The sequence below is a fragment of the Cajanus cajan genome, chromosome 8, assembly GCF_000230855.2.
Source record: "Cajanus cajan strain Asha chromosome 8, NIPB_CcT2T_4, whole genome shotgun sequence".
NCBI classification, from domain to species: domain Eukaryota; kingdom Viridiplantae; phylum Streptophyta; class Magnoliopsida; order Fabales; family Fabaceae; genus Cajanus; species Cajanus cajan.
In genome coordinates, this window is record NC_138524.1 from 6,940,963 (window position 1) to 6,967,281 (window position 26,319).

Here is a 26,319-nt window from a genome sequence, read left to right on the forward strand (position 1 = left end):
AAACATTTTTGCCTCTCTTTAAGCCCCTCCTCCTGTGAATATATACAATATTAGTTCTTGGATTAGATGAAATCAACAATAAAATCATGCCACAGTAGTTTGAAAGTAAAGCATAAAAGAAAATGACGAATAAAATTTAAAATTCTGCTCTCTAATATTGAAGATTTTCTGTCAATTAACATGGTTAACCTGATAAATTTTAATTTATTACCGTCTAAATGACTATTTAACCAAACAAGATAGAGTATAATAAAAATATATTTAAACTTTATATATATATTTTTCTATTTTGTTCTCTATCTATAAAATAGAAAAAAATAGTTGTTACAAAATATTTTATTTATTAATAATCATAGATACATCGTCGGTATATTCATGGACTACTTTTATCATTTTTAACTGACGTTCAATTAATAAGATAGAATTAAAAATATAAAATTACATTACATAATTTTACAGAAGAGAACAAAATTACTTAATTAAAAAAAAAAAAACTAAAAATTGTGCGCTGTCACGAACCTGCCAACTTGAGCGAGTAGAAACTCGAAGCAGAGCTTCGCGCGAATACTGAATAGTAGTATCATTTCGCGTAGCTATGAATCCCGTTTGGTGATGAGAGAAAATGGCACCATTGAAATCTCTCGAAAAAGAGTATCCACTCATTGACTCTAATTTTCAAAGCTTCTGCTCCTCCCACGGCATTTTCTCTGGTTCCTTTTCCCTTTCTCTCTTCCGCTATTTTCTTTTTTCGATTTCGTTCTTCAGTTATGTTATGCACGCTCACGATTCCACTGTTTTCTCAGTTGAAGATTTCCTTCTGCATGATCTCGACGCCTTAATTGCTTTTGCGGATAATCACCCTACTTCACAGACACTGAAGCAGGTCAGGGTTACCTAATCCTATTTTTTAATTTTAATTTTATATTCTGCAAATTATGTTATTAGGTTAATAAATAACCTTGAGAGTTTACTGTTTAGGGAATTGACCAGCTTCTCTCGACAATAGATGCTCTTCAGCCACCATTGCTAAACGGTTTACAGCTCTTGGAAGATGCTCAGCGGAATAAACATGTTTTGCTCACTGGATGTGAAAGGTACTTTCAGTTCAACGTGTAGTTCATGTTGTGTTATTGCCTAGTGCATTATTTAGGAATGTTAGTGACTGTGTTGGACACCACTTTTTTGCACAAAATTTCTTATACTATAGGGCGTGCTTGGTTGAGCAGTTGGAAAATTTGGAGTGATAATCAGTTTGCACTGGCTAGTTGTAATAAAAAGTCTGGGAGGTTTTGAACGTGGAATGCAACTCATTTACACTCCACTTAACTAGTTTTAACCACTATTGCGGCAAGGAACAGAAATGAAATTCATTTTCTATTAATCAACAATTAATGAAAGTCAAACCTTTGTTTTGCTCTCCTTATTTTCGACCAGTGGCGCAGTGCTTTATTGTCTATACGATGTACAAAACTTTGGTGGATTATAATATTGACTTTTGAATAAATGTTAGATTTGGCTTTTAATAAGGTACTGAGACTGTCGGTTAAAAATAGCACTACTTAGTGTTTGAGTCTATGTAACTCAGGATTGATGCATTGCTTGGAGGTGGATTACGTGAAGGACAATTAACTGAACTTGTTGGGCCATCCTCGTCTGGAAAGACACAGGTAAGAATCCACGCCTTCATCAAAAATCTCATATTGTGTAGGAGTGTAACGGGTGAGGCAGGGGTAGGCGATATTTCCCCTGCCCCATCCCTGATGAGTATACCACTAGATGTTTAGCCATGGATATTTCATAGTTGCTGGTGTTTAAGAACTTAAAATGAATTTTAAAATTTAAAAGTCACAGAAGAATACAAATGTCTAAAATTTAACATCATATGTTGCAATGTTGCCTAATAATTAAAAATTCACATACTTTTATTCATTAAATGAATGTCACTAAACAAATAACATGCTTGGTTCAATTGTGTTGTAATAATTAATCTGCCAAACAATTTGAAGTATTTTCTCAAAAAAATTTATTGTTGTAAACTCATTTGTCAAAAATAAAACACTGTAAAAAAATAAAAATAAAATTATATTTTTATCTTATTTATGCAAAGAGGAAAAAAAAATAAAAATATATACACACACACACACACACACACACACACACACATATATATATATATATATATATAGATGTTAAATAAATAAAAAATATTTCATGGGTACTTGGGGGATAGGTAATCTGATCCCTACACCTGCCTCATATATCAAAGGGGGTGAGGGGTACGGGGTACCTGTAACTTGCCCCATTACAGGTAATATGCAGACATGGGGATTTAGTCCATGCTTCATCGTGGGTGTATTAAGAATAAAATTATAAAATTAAAATGGTTTGCATTGGTCATGTGGATGATCTTTCTGCTACCACACGTTCTCAGCTATATATCCTTCTCAATATTGAAACGTACTTAATGAAATAGCTAATGTGTCATCTCTTATTTGGTTAATATAAAATAAATTGCTATCTTTTGTTTCTTCGTTTAGATTCTGTTCAAATATAACTTGCTTTTTCTATTTATTTATTTTTATTTTAGGCATGCCTACTGTCTGCCTCAACTGTTGCAAAGCATAATAGTTCAGTTATATACTTAGATACAGGCAACTCCTTTTCACCTCAGCGTATTGCAAGTTTTGTTGGTCAGTCTTCTGGTCATGTTTTTGACAATCAGGTTACTTTGACTCAAGACTTATTATAAATTGTTTGATCCATCTTTCCCATTAACTGGCCTTAAAACTGTTTTTAAATGATCCATCTTTTTAGGTTGATCATATACTCAAAAAAGTATTGGACAGGATAATTTGCTACTCAGTGTTTGATGTCTATCAGATGTTTGATGTGCTGCATCAACTGAAGAGTAATTTAAGATCTGAGGTTCTCGTTGACTGGAATATTTGTACCTGGTGCAACTTGATTTTGTATTTCTTTCTATCAAATAAATGACTACTGTATGGCACAGATTGTGAAATCAAATCAACATGTTCGATTGCTTATTGTTGATTCAATCTCCTCACTGATTACCCCCATCCTTGGGGGCAGTGGTCCTCAGGGTATAGTACATTTTTGCATGCAAAATTCCTTGCAATGTTTACTTTAAAATATGGGTCCACTTACCATTTTTGTTTGCTGACTTGTGCAATTGTTGTCTGTTTTCATTCTTTTGGAACTCCCCGTTCTAATTTAACCGTTTTATCCAATTTACTTGTTATATTAATACTTTCTTAGGAACTTGAGCTTTTAACTACATGAGTTAAATGAATAAGAGTGCTTTCCGCTCTACATTTAAAGAAGGATGTAAAGGGTGGTGTGCCCTTATTTAAGTATTATTTTTCCAACAATAAATTTTAAAGAGCTTGCTTCTTGTTTTATTATTACTTTTCCAACCATATGTCTCCTATTATCTGATAACCATGTGTCAAGTCAAGCACTTCATTCTGGTTTCAATGTTCAGCCACTAAGTCACTATTAGAGACTAAGAAAGTGTGTATATTTTTTGGAGAGGTATATAAATTGATTATACTCTTTTGAAATGAGAAGTCTAATTATATGGATCATAATCTATTCGGCAAATTGTTTAGAGGTCAAGTCATTTCTCATGTCTTTCTACTTTTTAGTTTTGTTATTTTCTTCTTTGTTGTCACCAATTTCATTATATGATTAATCATGCTTTTCTTTGCCTTTCTCTGGTTAAGAGGGTCTTATTTTGCATGATAGAAGATTGGCTAGAATATAGATACTAACTGTGCAGAAACTTACGGTTTACATGTTATGGATGATTTCAGGACATGCTTTAATGATATCTGCTGGGTTTTTACTGAAGAAGTTAGCGCATGAGAATAATATTGCAGTGTTGGTAAGTTTTGGTATCCTTTTTCATTCTTGCTGGTGATAATCCTTTAAATATTTGTAAGTAAAGCACTGAAGCCTACTAATTAAAAGGGATTTTCTGGGGTATCTTACTTAAACCTTATTCATATGATAAAATACAACCAGCAACCACCAAAAAATTTCCAACTATGTGGGATCAGCTACATGGGTCAAACAATGTCATAACATTCTATCATAAATCATGTTTATAGAAGATACTGCTTGTCTTACTTTTATTATGAACCAAGTTTTATGCCATCAAGCATTGTTATTGGTTCAGATGACCTCCTATCTGCTGTTGCATTCTCTTGGCAACCATTAATATTTTTTGTGGCATCTCCATGCTATCATTTGGCTGTTAAATAACCAAAGTCAGCAAGTAACTATTCAAATTTGTCCAAGTATGTCTAACATAGTGGTATTTTTCAACTTCTGTACCAATGACCACTGAGTTCATTATAATAAGCAGAATTACTGAAGATCACCTTTGACTTGGTTCTTGCAATTTGCCTTGTTGTGCTTCCAATAGAGGCAAACAACCTCTTCAACTTCACAGATTGTGTAATCAGTTAATCACATCTTCTATGTATATTCTTTTTAAATAGTTAAGAGTATTATGCTGCTTAAAATATGCATAAACTTCCAACAGACTAGAAATTTCTTGCAGATTTCATTTTCCCACTTTTTCATATGCATCTTATCATATGCTTAAAATATGATAAATTTCATATGCTTAAAATGTACCTAAATTACATTGTTTAAAATATACCTAACTCTCGCACACACATCTTATCACATGCATGAAAGGCACTGCGATAAAGGAATCCCATCTGCACACTATTGAATGTGCAGATTGACTACTGTCGATTGTGGATGGTCTAATTGTCATGTTAAACAGAATGAATGAACTTCACATTTCTCACTCTTGACCTTTCTATTTTTTCTTGGGATGCTAAGCCCTACTGAACCTTGGGGAGGCTCCACTCTAAGGTGGGGGACTTAGGGGCGCTCCAATCTGCTTCTTCTCCAATACACCATATGCCAAATACCACTAGACCAATGGCTCTTGGGGTTACACCACCTTGCCTTTTTTTCCTTGTGACAGTGATCCTTGAAGGTGAATAGGAAAGTTGTTGTGTATGGTCCTTGTTCTTAAAATTAAAGTGACTGGAATAATGGTGCCTGATTTGTAATGTCTCTAAAATTTGTCCGGTGGTAGTTGTGAAAGAATCATATCTTAGTTCCTCCTTTTTATTGTAACTAAGACCGAACAAGAGAAATAAGTTGTGATGTCTTAGAGAGATAAACAAGGCGGTGAGCTTGTGTCTATGCCTCCAGGGATGAAGATGACAGGGTATTAGAGTATGTGTCCATAACTGTGTTAAGTAAAAGACCTGTACTAGGACCCTAGCAACATGTTCATATCAAATTAATACATATATTCCTAAATTTGATCCGTTGTCCATATTTTAGTTGGATGGAACACTTTTTTTAATGTCTTTTTAACAAACTAGTAAAACAAGGTTGTTGTTTTAATACTAAAATTTATTTATTATTGTGAAAAACGAATTAAATGAAAAATATTAATTACACTGTAACACAAATAAAATAAAAATATATCTAAAAAATAAGTATGACAAATATAGAGTTAAACAATTACGTTATTTTATGCATGTGTGTACAAGTATGGGGCAAGAATACTGTAGACAGTACCCAACTTGCATTCACACCATCAAACTTGTTCAAGGAATCATCCAAACCCTTTGATTCGTCAAAGTCCTATCCCTTGTGAATAATTTTTTTGAGTAGCAGTTGGGTCTGCGTCTTGTCATCTGTATCAAAGTTAGCATTATATGAATCATCTGTGTAAAAGTACAACTGTCTTGTGGGTTAAACAATGCAATGAGAGGACAGAATTTAGGGGGCAGAAAAAAGAAAATCATTTTGAGAAGGCCAGACAACGATTGAATCATGACTGGGTCTCATTTTATATTTAGAAAATTTCAAACATAATTGCTGTGATTTGTATTCATGAGGCAGGGAAGCCGGAAGCTATGTATCTTCAAATAACACTTCAATCGAACAAATTTTGAAGGTAACGAATCATGTGGTGGGTGGAGAAGATGGTATTTCCAAACCAGCACTCGGAGAGAGTTGGAAGAGTGTCCCACATGTACGGCTTTTGTTTTCTCGTGATTTTGGAAGCAATGTCTGCCATATTTCAGTGCTAAAACATCCATCTATGGTATGCCACTTGATCAAAAATTTATTTATGGTGTTGTATACGTTAGTTAGTGCCATGTTAATGAGCTGTTATTTTTGGGATGGCATTCTACTCCGCACCATTTTCCCCTTGGGCATTTGATTCCTCTACATCTCTATCATTGATGGGAATGGGATAGTTTATTATTATTATTTGGAGTTGAACCTCTCCGGAAATTAACCAGTCTGAAATTATTGTTCTGTTTCAGGCTTCTGCTAGGGCTGCAAGTTCTACTTTGTATTTATGACTGTTATGACGGTGGATTTCGAGCTAGATATCCTTCGACCTTTATTATAACTCTGATCCCACCGTGACATTTTTTTGGTACAGATCACCGTGACATTTCAAGATAAGTTGAAATATATAAAGCATTATTATTTTTCTTCGACTGTTTGCATTAGCGGATCTTACGAGTCCTGTATACTGGTTTTGCATTTAGTATTTTGATAAGTTATTTTTAAATTAACCCAAATGTGGTTAATTAAACACCCTAAGCTAAGGTTTTGACTCAAGATTTTGCTGTGCCAGTTTGATCCGGGTATTATCTATCGACTTTGTATTGAGTAGGGCGTTCGAGCATGAGTATGTAATTGTAATTGAATTTTTATTTTGATTTAGGAATGGAAATATTTAATGTTTCTTGTAGCCTACATTTATAAGCTACTGGCTTATTTCCGAAAGCGATTCACTCCATGCTAAGCCTTGAATCATATTGCGGGTAATCGAGTGCTGATGCTCGTGATTGCAATTGCTTTTTTGTTACCAAAGAGTCGTGAATATACTAATTGATCAGTTGGTGAAGCCGTGTTTGCACGGGCATATTTTAGAAGTTCTAAATTCCCATATTAAAAGTATTTTACAATGAATACCTTAACTTGGTCTACATAATAGTTATAAAGATTTAACTATATTTTTAAGTCTTTGTAATGTCATTTATTTTTATTTCAGTCTTCATACTAATTTGCCCGCGAGTTATAGCTGGCCAAGCATTTATAAGATAGAATTTATAACCACTAGACCAAAAGGTTCAAGTTATCTTTGTTATTTTGTTTTAGTTTTTATAAAAAAAGATTTTGTTTTTGTACTTGTAATATATAAATAAATCGTTTTTTAGTCCTTATCAAATTATTTTCAAAGGGGCTAACTAAAAATGAACAAGATGTATAGCCTAAAATTAAAAAAAAAAAATTGATATAATATAAAGACTAAAAAAATGTGTAAAGGCAACCTAAAAAGTTGCAAGATCAAAATTTAACAAAAAAAAGTAGTATATTTTTAGAGGCAAAACTATATTTAAATCTAATTATATGTAATATAAATATACAGGTTAATAATTAACTACTAATTTCATATAATTCCAATATTTTTTTGAATCACCCAAAAAATTCCAATATTACATGATATTTATACACTTAAAGATGTTTGCTTTATAGATTATAAGTTTATTGATAGGAATGTAAGTATGAGAATGTATTAATCTCGTGTTACAAGTTTTGAAAAATTATGTTCGGGTATTATTTATTCTTAATAAAGTCACTTGATCATGTTTTCTACACTTTTATTCTCATTGAGAGTGGAAAAATAATATTAATATGAGAAGTTATGTTTTAATACACTTATAAATTTTTAATTATTTTTTATAGAAGTTATTTTCAATTTTAAAAAATATTCCAATAAATATTAAAATGCAATCAAACACATTTTCAAAATATATCCTAAAATAACATTTTGAGTTAAAATATTTTTGAGAATACGATTTTTAAAAATATTATATAATATCTCAAAACTTTATACTGTGGGAAATATATAAAAAGAAAAAAAAACCTTAAGAGTATGGGGAAAACAACACTTCGTGTGTTTGTCTATTTGATTCCCTATTTGAGACTATGTTTGGTACAAAATAATCTAAATGACATTAAAGAAGCAATTATTAGGTGCATTGGAGATCGTATCGAGCAATTTCTAACATATTTTCAAACACTGTTAATGGAATTAGTGAGGCTTCAAAATAAAGGCGAGAACAACACTACCAACCAAATTAAGTGAACTGTTTTTTTTATTTGGAAATATATTAATCCCGACACAGTATTCAAATATTATATAATTTAATAGTGATGGAATTAAGATAATATTCGAGTCACCTCAAAAAAAAAGAAGAAGATAATATTCGAGTCTTACGTTCAAATTTTGTTATCCACACAACATTTTTTATGAATAAAAAATATTATAAATTTGACAAAACTCTAAATATTATGATATATCAAATTTAAAGTTTTTATAAAAATTACTAGAATTAACCTAATAATTGAAGAGGAGAAGTTAAAATAAAAACGAGAGGAACTAAGTTTTATTCTCGTTAAATCGTTGTAATTTTTCTTATAAATATAAAAAAAAAAACTTTAATGTGTATTTTAATTATTAAAAACTTATAAATTAATGTTTTATTTTAATTTTTAATATTAATAGAATGTAGCTTTATATATTATAAAGTTATTGTTATTTTATTAATACTAATTCAATTAGAGATGAATTATAGAATTATTAACAGCTTGACTGATTAAATGACTTGCACAGTTTTGGGAAAATTCAAGTAGTGTAAATGAAAAAATAAATTATCCAAATTTTTGACAACGATCAATAATTAATGCATATAAGGAAAGAAATCACCCCCAACAAGAAAGCACAGATAATGAATGGGGTCTCAACTGAAGAGAAGTAATTACTAATAAATGGCAGAAACCAAAAACCAATGGATGCATGGTTGGTGGCAAATGTGGCCAGCAAGCATCCACGGAGATTGTAAAACGACGACGGTGATTTTTGACTACAGTGATAGGGTGACACTGTCTATCAAAAGGACACTGACAGACAACTACAGTAGTACCAAAAATATTATGATGGCAACGACCGACTGCAAAAATTGATCATACCGACAATATTCTAGAAGATCAATATGCCCGTAACATGGTCACGTGTTTTTTTCTCATACACCAATAATAGAAATTGGTACGTGGATCGATCACTGCCAAGGCTTCCGAAAATAAATAATGAGATACATGTAAGCATTCAAAATAAACAAGATAATTAGAATTAGTATCAAGGTATCAAATTAAGGTTCAGTTCCAACACATGTATTGGACTTGATTCTATTAAGAAAATCAGTTTATTGATTGTGTCTAAAACACATACCTCATTAGGTTGGTTCAATAGAACAAAAAAATAAAATAAAAATTAATGACATGATTGAAATGTTGATTGACTTTGAGTAATATTCTTTATATTTGAGGTTTCATAATTTTACTTTATAGTACTTGATATAATGATATTTTATATATATTTTTTATTAGTTAGATCCTTTATTAGTCAGAATTTTCTATAGATAATTTTTTTTAGAAGCTTGTCTGATTTTTAGAATTAATGATTGACTTTATAAACAACATAAGATTTTCTAGTACACTTTCACTAAAAAAATATATATATAAATTATCGATGAATAATTTTTGACAAAAAATTTACATTTTTGACAGATTTTACGACGAAAAAGTAGATTTATAGGAAAAGTTATATTATCGATGGTAATTTTCGACATATACAAATCTATTGAAAAATTTACATTTCTAACAGATATATCCGTCGATAATTTTCAACGAAAAAAATCGTAAGAAAAGTTATATTAATGATGGAATAATTTCAACAAATTTATATTTGTTGAAAATGTAAGAATTTTTGACAAAAATTGACAATCATATATTAAAAAAGATCAATAAAATTTTAAATATCTATATATATATATAGAGAGAGAGACAGAGAGAGGAGGAATCAAATGACTCACAAAATAACTCTTGGTAAAGTTACTCCGCTCAATAACTTATGGTGTATGTTGAATTTCATCGATCTAATTGTTAAATTAAAATTTATTAAATTTTCTAATAATTAATATATAAAAAATTGATTAACTTTGAAATAAATTATTTGTCAATAATATAGTTGAAAAATTGATTATTTTAAATTATTTAACTAGAATCTTATTGACAATTTACTATATGATCTTGATATTTTTGTATAACTAATATCTGGTATTAAATTTGATATGAAAATATTATGATATAATTAGATAAGATTTTAAATTAGTATTTTATTAATAGTTGATAATTAGAAAATAAAATAAGGATAAATATATTTTTTTGAATTTTATATCTTAGATTTAAGATAAATAAATATATTAAGTTACTTAATAATTTATTTAAAATATTAAAATTTAATTTATAAGTATGTAATAAATAAATATTTATAATTTTATAAATTATATTATCATTATAAATTATAAAAATAATATTTTAATTATATAAATTATTATTAAAACTTTTAAATTTATAATAAATAATTTAAATTATATCATAATATTAATTTTAAATAGAAATAAGTAGATTGTTAATTATAAAAGTAAGTATATATATAAATAAAGATTAATTAAATATAATATAATTATTATTATTGGTAATATAATTATTATATATATTATTATATTTTTATAACCGTTCGGACACACCAGAATGAGAGGGATTCAGAGATAGTATAAGAATAAGATTGTATAGTTGATGATGACTTAAATGAATTAATTTGTAATATCTATATTAACAACATGCATCTACTTTTTGATAGTTAATCTTATTAGAATTCTACAGTTAAACATTCTTGACTTGAAGTAATATAAAGATGGGTGACCTTCTAGAAAGTTTTCCAGAAATTTATTAATATAAATGATGTTATATTAATAAATTTATTAAAATTGAACAAAAATTTTCCGACAAATTTAAACGTCAAAATCACATAAATTTTTTTAAACAATTTTCATCATCAAAAATTACCAATGAATGTATCCATTTTTCGTTGGATTTTTTTTTTCTGACCATCCAACACAATTATGGTTGGATAAGTATGTTCAATCTAACACAATGACTCAAACTTTTAAAACGTAACATATTCACAATTTTGAAATTATTGCAGAAAATTTTAATCACAAATGTTAATGTACAAATATAGATGAGAATCTTACATTATACAGATACGTTAAGTAGCATATGAATCAAAAAGATTGTTAAACCTAATACTTTAAAATTTTTGGTTAAAATATAATATTAAATTCATATTTATTCATAACGTAGACGTATTAAAAAAGACAAAACTCTATTAATATTTATTTTCGTAAATCCAGAATACGAAAGAAAAATTTGCAAAAATAAAATAAAATAAATTAAAAGCCACACCTTTAAATTCATGAACTAGTCATCATGCAATTATTTAAAGGCAATTTATGCTATGCCATTTAGATTTATTTCAAGTGTACTTTTTTACTTAATGAAATTATAGTCGTCGTATTTTCTCGTATCACATGACACTCTAAGTAAAGTACTTAAAAACATAAATATTATACTACCATTATATTTAGATAAATAAGAACTCACATAGGTCATAAGTTAATTGACCGAGCAAGTTAAATGGACATTAATACACTCGGAAACAAAGTTCAAAATTCAAGAGTTACCACAACAATCACCTTACAGAATACTAGCATTTAGAAACACTACTATATAAACTAGCATACACACATTTACCCAAAGCCATATTATTGTAACCACAAATCAATTTCGAAAATTAAGGTTGGGTCTTTCAACAGGAAAACAGACCAAGTCGTGCGCCCTAGGAGCCGTCAACCCTGGCCTCTCACTCACATCAATATTCACTACATTTTCACCCTTCAAAACCTCACCATTGGAATCCACCACCTGAAAATCAAAGCACTGGATGATGGCTGCAAGCAGTGCTGGCACCTCCTGCATGGCTAAACTCACCCCAGGGCACATCCTCCTCCCTGAACCAAACGGCAAAAGTTGAAAGTGTTGACCCCTCACATCTATTTGCCCTTCTTCACCAACTTTCAAGAATCTCTCGGGACGAAATTCCAATGGGTTCTCCCAATAATTTGGGTCCCTTCCCATGGACCAAATATTCACGAAAAGTAGTGTGTTTTCTGGGATCACGTAATTTTCGATGCTACAACTTGTGACACATCTTCTAGTGACCATAGGCACTGGTGGGTGTAGACGAAATGTTTCCTTGACGATGGCTTGGAGGTAAGGCAAATTTGGACAATCAGATTCTTCAACGAGTTTGCCTTTTCCTACTACATTGTCGATCTCTTCTCGAGCTTTTTGTAGCAATAAGGGGTTCTTGATAAGTTCCACTAGTGCCCATTCTGTTGAAATGGCCTGGGTATCTGTCCCCGCAGTGAAGAAATCCTACAAGATGGTAAATTGTAATTATAACAAACATCCACCAATTAAATATTAATCACTCAATCTTCATATCTTTAATTTATTTCATTGCAAGAAAAAGACACTTATGTTGTGTATTAAAAAAATAATAATAATACCTAGTGTGCTTAAAGCAGTGATTAAAGCACTTGTATTAATGAATAGCACAACGTGATTAGTGATGATTTTAATTGATAACTAAAATATGATAGAAAGAAGGTAGGGCTTTAGGTTTACCATAATCAAGGCCTTAATGTGCACCCTGTTAATCTTGACCTCGGAGTTCTCATCCTGAACGCAATCAAGCAAAATATCAAGAAAGTCTCTAACCTGGCCCTGGCTTTCATCATTTCCCATCCCTTTCTTCCTCATTTCCTCGCGCTTACTAATAACCCTCTCCACAAGCGTATCAAACTTCTGAAACAAATCCTCAATCCTCTTCCCAAACCCCTGAAGGTCAAGCTTCTTGAAAACCCAAATAAAATCGGAAACATTAAACTCCCCGAAGATTTGCGTGACGCCGCGCACAACGTCCCTGGCCTCCTCCGCCTCCCCGAGCATCATCACCGAGATGACATTGTTCGTCAACTTAAGGAGCTCCTCGGTGACGTTAACGGACTCATGGGCCCGGGCCCGTTGGGCCAGGAGGCCGAGGAAGCGGCGCGTCTCGTTGTGGCGGAGGTGCTGGAACGAAGCGATGCTGCGGGAGCCGAGGAGCTGGTTCATGGAGAGTTTCTTGATGAAGCGCCAGTAGTCGCCGTAGGGGGCGAAGGCCAGGGAGGAGTCGTAGGTCAGGCGCTTCACGGCGGTGGTCTCGATGCGGCGGATGAAGGCCAGCTCGTTCGTGTGGAGGAGCTGTTTCGCCAGGTGCGGGGAGGAGGCCACCACGCAGGGGACGGAGCCGAAGCGGAGGGAGAAGATCGGGCCGTGCCGGAGAGAGAGCCGGTGGAGCGACTGGTGCAGGAGGGGCCCTAGCAGGTGCATGTGCCCCACCAGAGGCAGCCGCAGCGCCGGAGAGGGAGGCAGGTTCTGCTGCTTGCCGCGGAGGAGGAACACGTAGCACACTGCAGCTGAAACAAGGAAAGAGACAAAGAGGAGAGCCTCCATTTTCCTTGGATTTTCTTACTTTGGTTTAACAAATGACTCAACTCAGACACTTCTATTTAACACATTTTACATCCATACATAAATTCCAGATGTCAGATTTGTTATATTTTTATAACTCTCAGTAATGGCTTAGCGTGGCCTAGTACCGATTATTGCTTATCAGGTACACATGTTTCTATATCAGTAACTTCTATCGATAAAAAAAAGAGAAATTTTATGATACTTACATTTTGAGAAAGTATTCGTACAATTATAATTATAAATTTATTTTATATTTTATATTTTTGATAATTTATTTAAATAATATTTATAATATTTTATTTTTCAATTTTTCAATTTTTAAATTATTTAATCATTTTATTTTTATTTTATATATTTTAATTTTATTTGTAATAATATTATTATATATTTAAATAATTTAATTTTAATAATTTTTAAGTATATTTTTGTCTTTTTATTTAAAATTTTTAAATTTCTATATTTTAATTTTAATAATTTTTAAGTATATTTTTGTCTTTTTATTTTAAATTTTTGAATTTTTATATTGTAATTTTAATAATTTTTTATTTTTATTATTTATTAATTCTTTTCTTTTTTAATATTTTATAACATTATTGAAATCTTATAATTTTAATTTCTATAACTTTATCTTACTTTTCATTTTATAAATATAATTTAAATTATTTATTTTATAATTAAATTAATTTTTTTAGATTTTTTTATGAATTTATATAAAAAAAATATTAAAATTCCTCCATCTTTGAGAGTACCGTAACAACTCCTTAAAAATAATTATATATATAAATTTATGTTGATTTTTTTGTTTAAATAATGTAAAATTTTTGTTTACATCCCAACAATAATATTAGTTTACTTAATAGTAATATATATTAACATATATTATTCATAATATAAATTCATATTATTTAAATAAAACTCTAATTTTAATTGAAAAATAACATCCACATATTTAAATATTATACATTTAAGAAATATACCAGTAAAACATAAATGGGTTCGCATTGGTTTGGACAGCAATTTTATTGACGATGTCTATATAATAAAAAATATTATGAATATATTTTTAAACATATATAACTTTGTTTTTGCAATCCTAGCCTTTGAAAATTACTATCTAAATACTAATTTATATACTAAAAATTAATCTTATTTGTAGTAGTTGGGAGGCATTTAATATCCTATACATCATATGGCACAAACACGTGTAATTGGCTGTTAATTTTAAATTTGGTGGAAAATAGAAAATATATTTTTATAAGTTGCTGCATGTGGTTGCAGTGCGCGCGGAAGAGGATGGTAATATAGTATCATCGGTATGTGCTTTTTATTGTCCAGAAATTTGAATTTTTGAACAAATTTCCATATGTCGATAAACTATTTCGGTAATCGGTCACTGATCCCAGGCACTTAAAAGGTAAAATGAAATTTTATAGATATAAAATTATTAAAATATAAACAAAATCTCGTATCAATAAAATTTAAAAAAATAAAAATTTATAAAGCATATATATGAGAGATATTTTAGGTGATAATAAAAAATAAACTCGTAAGAATTTAGATTTGAAATAAATAATATTTCATCATCATAAAATTGTATATGAAAATTTTATAAAAGTAACAAAATTATAACTCTCTTTTTAATATAAATATATTCTCTCAAATAAGTCATCATAAAATAATCCCAACATAAAGTATGTCACTTTTAATTTAATATTTAATTATAATGAAATTCAAATTTTTCAAAAATATAATTTGTATTTATTTGAATTCTTTTGTTAAATAGCTTCTGTTTTCTTAAAAGGGAGTACTTACGTGATAGGATTATGCCACATGACATAAATATGTTACGTAACGTATATGTATCACGTGACATACGATTGTTATACTATCATTTTAATCTTTGAAACGGTAATACAATGTCACTTTAGTCTATAAAATTGTAACAGAATGTCACTTTAGTTCCTAAAATTGTAAATTAATATCACTTTGGATGTGGCTTAAGCTAGGGATTCTCTACCCTGATCACGTTGGGTGTAGGATCGGTAGTGTCAAGCATGAGTTAGCAATGAGCTCTTTGACATGGTCACACTTGGCATGGAAAATGAGATGCTTTGGGCGTGAGTGCTTGAGGAGCTCTTTGATTTGGCAACATCGGGCTCAAGTGGATTGACGTTAGGAGTAATCAAGTTAGTGACTTTTTGGCTGAATTACGTCATGCGCAGGTTGAGTGGCATCAAATGTAAGTTTAGCAAAGGCTCTTTGTCTGAATGAGGTCGGACATGAATTTTGTCATGTCAAGTGTGAGAGACTCAGAGACTCTTTGCCTCATTCATGTTGGGTGTTGGTGGATTGGCGCCAAGTGTAGGCAAAATAGAAAAGTTCTCTGTCTCAATAGGGTTGAATACAGTTTGTTTGATGAAAATTAGTGAATTTGACTAAATCTTGAAGATCATATGGAGTGTAATACCTTATTACTTTCCATGTGATGATGTTGTATGATATTATGATTCATTATGCATTGATGTAAGACAATGTATAGTGAGGTGTTGAGTTGATGATTAATTGAGTTGATTACGTTGGTTAGAATGTGATGATGTGATGCATGTCTCAGGTTGTTTTGTGTTGATAATTGATTAAAGTTGTTAAGTTGCTTAGACATACATGTGGTGTTGTAATACATGTTTCTGTTGAGATACATAACAACTAGAGGAGAGAAAAGTTATTTTTGAAAGTTTTCATATTCTACAATATGGATATCAGTTGTGGCATTCAAAGAGGTCAAAGTTGAAAACCGTTGTGCAGTGTCTACCAGGAAGTCCTATCAAACAACTTTGAATATTATGCAAATCATGCATATGTTTAGGTATCCTTTAATGTGGTTTGAGGCTCTAGTATCAATAATAATCCATGTGTAGTGACTTGCATGTCATCTTCTAATTGCATTTTTTTTTGTTGACCTTTCAACAAATCCATCAACATCTACCACTACTTAATAGTTAGTCGAGTCAACTTAGAATTATCTCTGTCTAAGTAGATCATCTCAGAGCCTACTCCCCCATTTTGGATAATATATCTCAAAGTCTTAACTTGGCTTTGATACCACAAAAAGCTCTAATTTTAGAAAAGAACAATCTTGTTTTGTCATTTATCTTTTTACAAATACATAAATATATACATAAGTGATATATATAAAATAATTACTTTATAGAAACTATCTTAAAAATCTCTTTAAAAATCTACCTAATATACTAATTGATTATAGGCTAAAAACCTATTTTGGTCCCTTATAATCTTTTTTTGTTTCAATTTAGTCCCTCATTAATTTTTGGTCTCAATTTGGTCCTAAACTAATTAATTGGTTTCAATTTAGTCCCAAATTAATTAATTGGTTTCAATGTGGGACTTTCCGTCCAAATTGCTTTAACGGTAACTTTTGGCCACGTGGACGCCACGCAGATGCATACGTGGATGCCACGTGGATGAGAATTTTTTTTTTAAAACACCTAGACCCAGAACGATCCGTTCTGAAACCGGAACCGGCCGTTCTGGGTGCACTTTTGGTGTGTTAATTTTGCATCCGGAACGGCTCGTTCCAGGTGCAAAATTAACACACCGAAAATGCAACCAGAACGGGCCGTTCCGGTTTCAGAACGGGCCGTTCCAGTTTTATTTTATTTTTTTATATATAAAATATTAATAATTTTATAAAATATATATTATTAATTATATTTTAATTATGTTATTATATCTAATAAAATAAATATATTAATATTTTTTTATATTTTATTTTATTATGTTTATCTTATTAATTTTTATCATTTTATTCTTTTAATCTTAAATAAGTTGCAAAAAATTATAAAGTGATATTTAAATATTTTTTCAAACAGAAAGAGAAAAAGAAAAAATTATTACTCTATTTATAAGACAATTATATTTTATAAAAATAAGTAATTTTAAAATCTTTATCATAAAAAAATATTTTTCAAAATTATTATATTTTTTAATAAAATTAATCAAGAATATTGGTTTAATTGCATTTTTTATCTCTCAAGTATTACAATTGTGCAGTTTTGTGATCTCCAAGATTTTAATTGCATAATTTTAGTCCTTAAAGAATTACAATTGCACGATTTTGGTCCTTCAATTTTTAATTGAACAATTTTAGTCCCTCGAATATCATAATAGTATGATTTTTGTTTCTCCCATTAAAAATTAATAATTTTAATATATATATATAATGTTTTAAAATTAAATAATTATTTTTCTATTCAAATTAACGTATATTATAATTTTCGATATTATATCAATAATATTATTAATATATTTATAGATAAACTAATAATTTGATAAATATAACTTGTTATATATTAATATACTTTTACAAAAATATAAGTATATTAATTAGAAATATATATATGATCTTATATATTTATATTTTTGTAAAAGTATATTAATATATAACAAGTTATATTTATCAAATTATTAGTTTATTTATAAATATACTAAAAATATTATTGATATTAATTTATCAGTAATATTAAAATACTAATAATATATAAATTTTATTTATTTAGTAATAAGAAATATATATCATTTGATACATTAAAAAAATAAATAATATATGTTAATTTAAATAAAAAACAATTATATAGTTTTAAAACATTATATATATATATTAAAATTTTAAAATTATTAAATTTTTAATGAGAAAGACTAAAATTGCACAATTATGATATTTGAGAGATTAAAATTGTTCAATTAAAAATTTTGAGACTAAAATTACACAATTATAATCTTTTAAAGACTGAAATTACTCAATTAAAACCTTAGAGATCAAAATTGTATAATTATAATATCAAAAACACAATTAAGTAAAGAATATTTTATTCACAGTTTTGGAACGGGCCGTTTTGAATCCAAAACTGGCCGTTCTGAAAGCAGAACGGGCCGTTCTGAAAGCAGAACGGGCCGTTCTGGTTTCAGAACGGCCCGTTCTGCTTCACTGGTGGTGTTTTAATTTTGCAACCAGAACGGCCCGTTCCGGTTTCAGAACGGCCGTTCCGGGTCCAGGTGTTTTCAAAAAAATTCTCATCCACGTGGATGCCACGTATGCATCTACGTGGCATCTACGTGGCCAAAAATTAACTCCGTTTAAATAATTTGGACGGAAGTCCCACATTGAAACTAATTAATTAATTCGGGACTAAATTGAAACCAATTAATTAGTTTGAGACTAAATTGAGACCAAAAATTAATGAGGAACTAAATTGAAACAAAAAATGATTATAAGGGACCAAAATAAGTTTTTAACCTTGATTATATGCAAATATAAATATATATATATATATATATATATATTATCTATATATAGTAATATTTTTGATATATTACTATAGTTATAGTAAACAATGTTATTATTATTTTTTTATATATCACTATGAACATGTTATTATTTTTTTCTCTTAATCTCTTTATTACTTTCACTTATACATCCAAATATATATATATATATATATAGAGGACTATATTTAGTTTTTATTTTCTTCCTTCAAAAGATAATGATGTTCATAACCCATTTTTGGGATATATGGACTACATTTATTTATTTTAATTTTTTTCTCTCTCACCATATAATTTACATCACATTTAATGCTCTGTAGCTGTAGTTTTTTCTTTGGAGGAGGTATGCCCTACTGAACCTTGGGGAGGCTTGGGCAACACCCTAGGTAAATAATACACAAGTTCTTGGTGCTAGAACTGTGTTCTATGTGATAGTTGGTGACTTCACTGACAAATAAACATTGCACTATGGCAGTAATTAATGGGTTCGTGTCTAGCGTGGGCAATGGTATAGGTTATTAGGATAATAGTGTCTATATTGTGTTTAAGAAAAGTACAAAGCTTAGTTAAATTAGCATATGTACCACGATGGATAATGGTATTCAATTAGAACTAGTAATATATATTAACATATATTATTCATAATATAAATACATATTATTAAAATAAAACTCTAATTTTAATTGAAAAAGTAACATCAAATCATATGTATAATATTATACATGAAATATACCAGTAAAACATAAATGGATTCGTATTGGTTTGGACAGTAATTTTATTGCACTATAACAAAATTCATTTTTACCGACAATTATTTACCGGCAATAAATTAATTGTCTTTGTTTTATTATTTAATAAAAGTATTAGTGACTAATATATAATGGTCATTAAAAATATATTTATATCACACCAAAATTTACTATTACCGACAATTATTTATTAAGAAAAACTTTAGTCCCACATCGACTAGAAATAAAATAATTAAAGAGTATATAAATGAATAATAACTCTCACTTTACAAGTTTGTTATGTAGGATTGAGTTAGACCTTATTATTCTAAATTAGTATGAGATTACTCACTATTATCAAACTCAATAATCCTTAAACTTAAGAGGGTCGACTATTGATAAGAAAATAATTATATATATATATATATATATATATATATATATATATATAATTAGAAGATAACCTTTATCTTAAAGTCCCACATCAACTAGAAATAGGATAATTAAAAAGAATATATAATTAAGTAGAAAGACAACTCTCATCTTACAAGTCCCACATCAACTAGAGATAAAGTAATTATTTATTTGTACTCATCTTACAAGTCCCATCGACTAGAAAGTATCTTACAAGTCCCACATCGACTAGAAAGTAAAAAATGTCACAAAAAGATATACACTTTTTTTTGACCATTATAAGGGTTTTTACTAACATTTTGAATAATTGTCGCTAAATGCTTTAGCGCCACTGCATACAATGGCTAATGTGAAAATACCGGTAAAAGATCTTGTAACAATTTTTATTGCCACTAAAAATTATATTAAATGCCACTAAAAGTATATTTTGTAGTAGTGTTGACCATGTCTATAAAATAAAAAATATTATGAATATATTTTTAAACATATTTTTATTAAATATTTTGCAGGCCTCACATTTAATTTTTTTTAATAATTTTTCATAATTTTTAAATTTGAATAAATTTTAACTGATTTAGAAAATAGTGTATTAGAAGATTATAAAAAAAGTGCGTTACTAGTTAATAAATATCAAATTCAAACAAAAGACAAGGTAGTGTGAAAGATACTTCCTTATATTATTACACTAAACTTTTTTTTTATTTATCAAACTCTAAACCTATGTTGCATGGACATGATATACGACTGTTGTGTTCTTGAGTTTAACACTTTTTAGGAGTGTACATATCGTAGATGCACTTTGTACACTTTGATAGATTGTGGCAACATAAATTCGACACGTCTCTATCACGGACACCTACAAAATTGATGTGTCTTTATTGTGGATACCTATAAAATTAACATGTCTCTATTGCGGACACCTGTAAATGAACACGTCTTCATCTTGATGTATTATTTAATACATGGATTCAATATTTTTTTTAAAAAATAAATAAATTTCAATAAAAATAGAAACAAAGAAGGGATGATTTGAGATTTTTTTTAAAAAGAATAATAAATCTCAATAAAAGCATAAACAAAAAAAAAGAATTTAAGATGTTTTAAAAAAAAAAACTCGATAAGAATAAAAATAAAGAAGATAAGATTTGAGATTTAAAAAAAAAAAAAAAAAATTGATAAAAATATAAATAATGAAGAGAATTGTTTTATCTCATCTTAGTTAACTTTCACGTAATAAAAAAGAAAAAATCTTAATAAAAACAAAAACAATGAAGAGAAAATTTGATATTTAAAAAGAAAATTATGAATATGATGTCTCTCAATAATTATTTTTTAGACCTAGTAAGTTATTATTATATTAATATATAATATATTTTTTCATATTATTTATATTATATTATATATACATATGTGATGTTCACATATCTTATATTTTTTTGATTTTATATCTTATCCTCATATTCATATCCGTGTCATATTTTTGTATCGTGAAAATATTTGCTATGAAAAATTAATTTTGATATAATTATTTTACGATGATTGTGTACTTCTTAAGTCACGTCATCAAAACACTTAATTACTTTTTTAAAATCACTTAATCACATCATTTTGTTGACTAAATATTGACATTCTTCCTCAAGTCTCTTCCCAAGCGTCTCTTCTCAAGCGCTCGTAGCTAGGTGTTGTGTATAGTCAATTTACAAGTTAAACATTCAACCTCCTTCGTCTTTCCCCAATTTAGTTGATTGAATTTCTCAATCAATCTACTATTTGAAGTTATAGCATGGAGATGAAAGCAGAAGTAATTTGCGAGATTTTCCTCGTATAATTGGGCACGTAAGTCGGTAATTAGATTATCTTTGAATTTGAATTATTCAAATCAATCTAATTATATTTTTTGAGTTAAATTAAATAACTTTTTTTTTAATTCTTTTTATATTATAATTGAGTTAGATAATGAGTTAAATAATTTATTACTTAATAAATCTTAACTAATTTAACTTAACCTAATATATAATAAATTATTAATTAAATTAAAAATATTACACACTAAAGAATTATTAAACATAAACGGATGCAACTCATGCAAGAACTTTTTTATAGGTAGGCCATCACGTCGAAAAAAAAATCAATACTAAAGAATCATGCTAATAACCACGGTTTCCTTTCTTCTATAAACTTTAACTAATGTAGATGTTAAATATTTATTGTATGTAATTAAAATTTATATTAAATTATATATAAATAAAGATTATATTTGAATATATAAATTATTTTAAAATTTATATAAATAGATATTTTTAAACATATATATTTGTTTACGGTGGAATTAAGTTTTATGGGCTCTTTTTATTTAGACTAGCACGAAAAACGTTTCAATTTAGATATGTGATGTTTCTGAGTTTTAGTCTTATAAAACGAGAAGATGAGTAGTAGGAAGATTTAGTGATTACTTGTTTCTAAAGATTCTTCAATAATTAACAAGCAATAATTTCCAGACATATAAATGTAAAGATGAACAAAATGAATAATTGAGATATTTGCAATACAAATCATGGTTCAACTTACATAACGTTCCAGAATTACAATGCTGAAGTAATATAACTACGTGGGTTTAAACGAGATAAACTAAGAAAACTACGCTAATTCTACTCCTAAAAGGCAAAGAAAAGTGGTCAAGAAATTGATACCCAGCAGATGCGTGCACGAAAGCCATATGCGCAGGCAGAGAGTGCTTACAGAAATGTGAGTATGAAATTTCCGACCTCTTGAAAGTACATATTTCTTCGTGTTTATAGAGTCAAATGAAGGTGGTTAATTTTAGTGCATGTGCGTCATGGAAAGGTAACCGCCATCCACTATGCCCAATAGGTGGTTTTAGAATGTAACCTCTCGTAACCGCTCGTTCCACTCTTTTTCTTTTCACTTCGATCCATTTTCCGTTAACCGTTCTGAGATAACTACTCACTACTTGGAAACCTTCAGTAATTTCCATCTTTCGAGCACTTCTCGGTTTGATTCGACTCATTTTTTCGACTGTATTTTGAATACGGACAGCTTGAGCTTTTGATACTTCCTGAAACTCCTGAATGTGCTTTTCGAGTTACCTGGTCTTCGAGTGATCCTAACAAATGCCCCCCTAGGAATTCAATCTTGATGCACATACTACCCAGAGAGATTTGAATTCCTATCGAGAGTTATTTTTGAATCCTCATCAAATGGCTTCAAATAGTGACTTTATATTTCTTCGATGAAAACCTATCTCGATCCTTAAATTTCAGAGTATTGGAACCTTGAAAAAACAAAAAGTGGACTCGGGCAGCACCAAAACTGTAAGTAAACTTGCCTCAGTATTCTGTTATTTGTTATTTCGAGTATCAGCATGGAAACCAACTTGACTATAAAGATGTGTCTTCCCATCTTAGGTTTCGACCACAAAAAAGCCAGATAAAGGGAAGGGAAAACTAGTGATCCCTTCTTCCAAGAAAACTCAAAAGCCTTCCAGTGAGAAACTTCTTAAGGATGCGATGAAGTCGGTTCCCAAGGTATTTTTATTTTGATTTCGATCACCTTTCCTTCTTTCTTGATTTTTCTAAGATATTTGCTCATCATAGGACGTCGAAATCATCCACATTGACTCTTCTCGAGAAATGTCGAGAGATATACCTCTTGTTCCTGGGGCATCTCAACATGTTCATCTTTTCACCAGCCTTCATTTTTGTTAACTTTAATCTTTTCTTCTAATCCCTTCCATTTTTATCTGAGACTCCGTCCCTTTGATTTTCTGTTTTTTGTTTTTCTTCATTCTTCTTTTCGATTTCGAAGTCTTATCCCTTTCTCTTTTGTTTTTCTTTCTTTATTGACTCGAAATCCGTCTCCTCTTTCTTTTTTTTTTTTGTTTTTCTTCGGCCAAAATGGTCGTGCTAACCTCATTGTCAGACTGATCTTTCTCGGCCAAGTTGGCCGTTTGATCGGCCACGTAGGCCGCTATTCGAGCTAAGAAGCTCGAGTAAGGATTTCCTTCCTTCATTCATCCAGTGGAGCCGAATCCTTTTCGGCTCGAATCACAAATCCCTTTTTCACATCCCAGCAAAAGGTTTTCTTGATTCCTTCCTCTTCGTCCATCACACCAGAATTGTAAGCCTCGAAAGGCTTGGTCTTCGCAAAGGCCGTTAGTTGCTGGTCAGCAAAATACATCCCAACCTCGTACGTTTTCTGATCGGCCTCGAGGACCTCTAACCCTTCATCATCATTCCAGAAGAAAATCTTCTGATGCACTGTCGAAGGAACGGCCCCTACTCCATGGATCCACTCTCGACCTAACAGAACATTGAAGTTTGCCTTAGAGGGCGTCACTATAAACATAGTAGTCCTCTTCACACTCCCAATCTGCACATCGAGCAGAATCATACCTTTAGGGTTTGAAGACTTGCCTGCATAATCAGAAATCATTATATTGTGAGGTTTCAGATCAGTCAAAGATTTCCCAAACCTCTTCAACATGGTTTTAGGCAGGATGTTCACAGCTGCACCCCCATCGACCAAGACCTTATTCACTTCTTGCCCTTCGATCATCAAGGTCAGCAATAGGGGCTTAAGGTGCCCTTTCATTTCCTCCGTGGGAGAATCGAACACAGCAGAATTGAACTTGGGGACAACCCTCGAGATCTGATTCACCCATATAACCTTGGACTCATAATTAGGGTCCTCAAAATAATCCTCTCGATGGATATCCTCTTGTTCATTCACGGCCTCCATGGCACCAGCATACTCAGTTGGCAAAATGGACACTATTCCACAAATATCCTCTAGAGAATCCTCAAATCCGCTCTCGAAGCAGTCTGTGATCATATCTTCATCATCCTCTAAGAACTTCTGAGAGGATTCCCCTTTTTGGGGTACAGGAATCGAAAAACGATTTCCCTTAATACCTTCAAAAGTAGCTTTCCTCATCCTTTGTTGTCTCCTCCACTGAGTCTTAGTCAGGTTGTTGAAAGGTTGTCGAAAACCGCGCCCATACCCTCCGGTATTAACTCGACTAGGCCCTGTTATGGAGTTTGGCATCCTCCCGGGCACTCCTTGCATCGGGTGAGCAGTATGACTCATGACCTGTTTTCCTCGACCCATACCTCCCATCATCATTGGCCTAGGTGGTGCGTTCCATTTCCCCACAGGCACATTTACGTTCGGCACGTAAGTATTGCCGAACCTCGAGGAATTATACATCTCCATTTTTCCCACTGGAGCATTGTATTGAGGCATATGAACTTGCCTCATGGTCAATCCTGCCTTCGACCCTTCATATATTTTAGTCCTTTCACGCAGCTTCTCAGCTTTGTAGCTTTTCAGCATCTCCGACTCCTCGAAGGCCTTGGCAGCAGCCTTGTCAAAGACGGCACTGCATCGAGGACACAACATGACTTCCTTGTCTGCTTCTTTCTTCTTAGATAAGAAGTCGACCAAACTATCTCCTTCCTTTGGGTAAATGGGTTCCTGCTCCTTGGCAAAATCCTCCATTAACTCTTCGAGTTTCTCATCAGAGATAGGCTCGATGTTTTCATCCTCTTCCACAGTAACATCCACCATGTTGACCCCCATAGAGACTGGTTCGGCATATCCAGTATGAGCAGCGAATGGGTCTGTGTCAACTTTCATGTCTTTTCCTTCGAATGCAAGACGACCATCAGTAATCGCCTTTTCGATCAAATCCCTGAAACGTACACAATTATTAGTCCAGTGGCCATACATGTTATGGTATTTACAGAACTTCTTTCCTTTTCTTTGCTCGAATGGTGGAATCTTGTGATTTTCTGGAAGAATAATTTGCTTATCTTTTAATAAGATGTCAAATATTTTTTCTGCTTTGGTTATATCGAAACTATATTTCTTATTCGAATTCTCTTCCATATTACCCCCTGGTTTTAGCATTTGACACTGGTACGTAGGTCTGGGACGTAGTTCTGCTAAATTAATCTCAAAATCTTCACTCGAAACTTCATAGTTAGAATCTTCACTAAAATCAGACTTTTCTAAATACGCTACTTTCTCTTTTCGAACAAATTTGTCAACTTTTCTCAACCTTTCTTTTTCCCATTTAATTTGTTCGATCCTTCTCACCTTCTCAGCAAGTTGGGCCATGTCCCTCAATTGTTCATTTACTAATTTCTTGCGTATCGAAAAATCTAATCCTGTTGCTGCAATTCTAACTAATTCA

At 30.7% G+C, this 26,319-nt stretch overlaps 2 protein-coding genes across 4 annotated transcripts; one reads left to right on the top strand and one right to left on the bottom strand.

Annotated features, from left to right (window-relative positions):
• Window positions 1–495: 495 nt before the first annotated feature.
• Window positions 496–6,826, top strand: RAD51D (DNA repair RAD51-like protein). 3 transcript variants are annotated; one of them, XM_020359219.3, is made up of 10 exons: window positions 501–710; window positions 804–883; window positions 979–1,094; window positions 1,586–1,667; window positions 2,588–2,722; window positions 2,815–2,925; window positions 3,011–3,101; window positions 3,834–3,904; window positions 6,014–6,163; window positions 6,390–6,826. In XM_020359219.3, the coding sequence occupies exons 1-10, from the start codon at window positions 623–625 to the stop codon at window positions 6,426–6,428; spliced, it is 963 nt and encodes a 320-aa protein (XP_020214808.1). In that variant the 5' UTR covers window positions 501–622; the 3' UTR covers window positions 6,429–6,826. The 3 variants fall into 3 exon arrangements, with proteins under 3 accessions (XP_082918998.1, XP_020214810.1, XP_020214808.1); XM_083062872.1 differs by lacking the exon at window positions 6,390–6,826 and having other exon boundaries at window positions 496–710; window positions 5,955–6,157; XM_020359221.2 differs by lacking the exon at window positions 6,390–6,826 and having other exon boundaries at window positions 496–710; window positions 5,959–6,157.
• A 4,765-nt stretch (window positions 6,827–11,591) lies between these two features.
• LOC109798694 ((2S)-flavanone 2-hydroxylase) lies at window positions 11,592–13,681 on the bottom strand. The gene is made up of 2 exons (XM_020359053.3): window positions 12,733–13,681; window positions 11,592–12,480 (listed from the first exon to the last, which is right to left on the bottom strand). Exons 1-2 carry the CDS (start codon window positions 13,600–13,602, stop codon window positions 11,824–11,826), a joined length of 1,527 nt encoding a protein of 508 aa, XP_020214642.1. The 5' UTR covers window positions 13,603–13,681; the 3' UTR covers window positions 11,592–11,823.
• Between the last annotated feature and the right edge of the window lie 12,638 nt (window positions 13,682–26,319).

Coding starts and splice junctions, on each gene's coding strand:
- RAD51D (XM_020359219.3), top strand. CDS start 623: ATGGCACCATTGAAATCTCTCGAAAAAGAGTATCCACTCATTGACTCT. Junction 884..978: donor CTTCACAGACACTGAAGCAG/GTCAGGGTTACC, acceptor TTTACTGTTTAG/GGAATTGACCAGCTTCTCTC. Junction 1,668..2,587: donor CCTCGTCTGGAAAGACACAG/GTAAGAATCCAC, acceptor TTTTTATTTTAG/GCATGCCTACTGTCTGCCTC.
- LOC109798694 (XM_020359053.3), bottom strand. CDS start 13,602: ATGGAGGCTCTCCTCTTTGTCTCTTTCCTTGTTTCAGCTGCAGTGTGC. Junction 12,481..12,732: donor ACATTAAGGCCTTGATTATG/GTAAACCTAAAG, acceptor ACCATCTTGTAG/GATTTCTTCACTGCGGGGAC.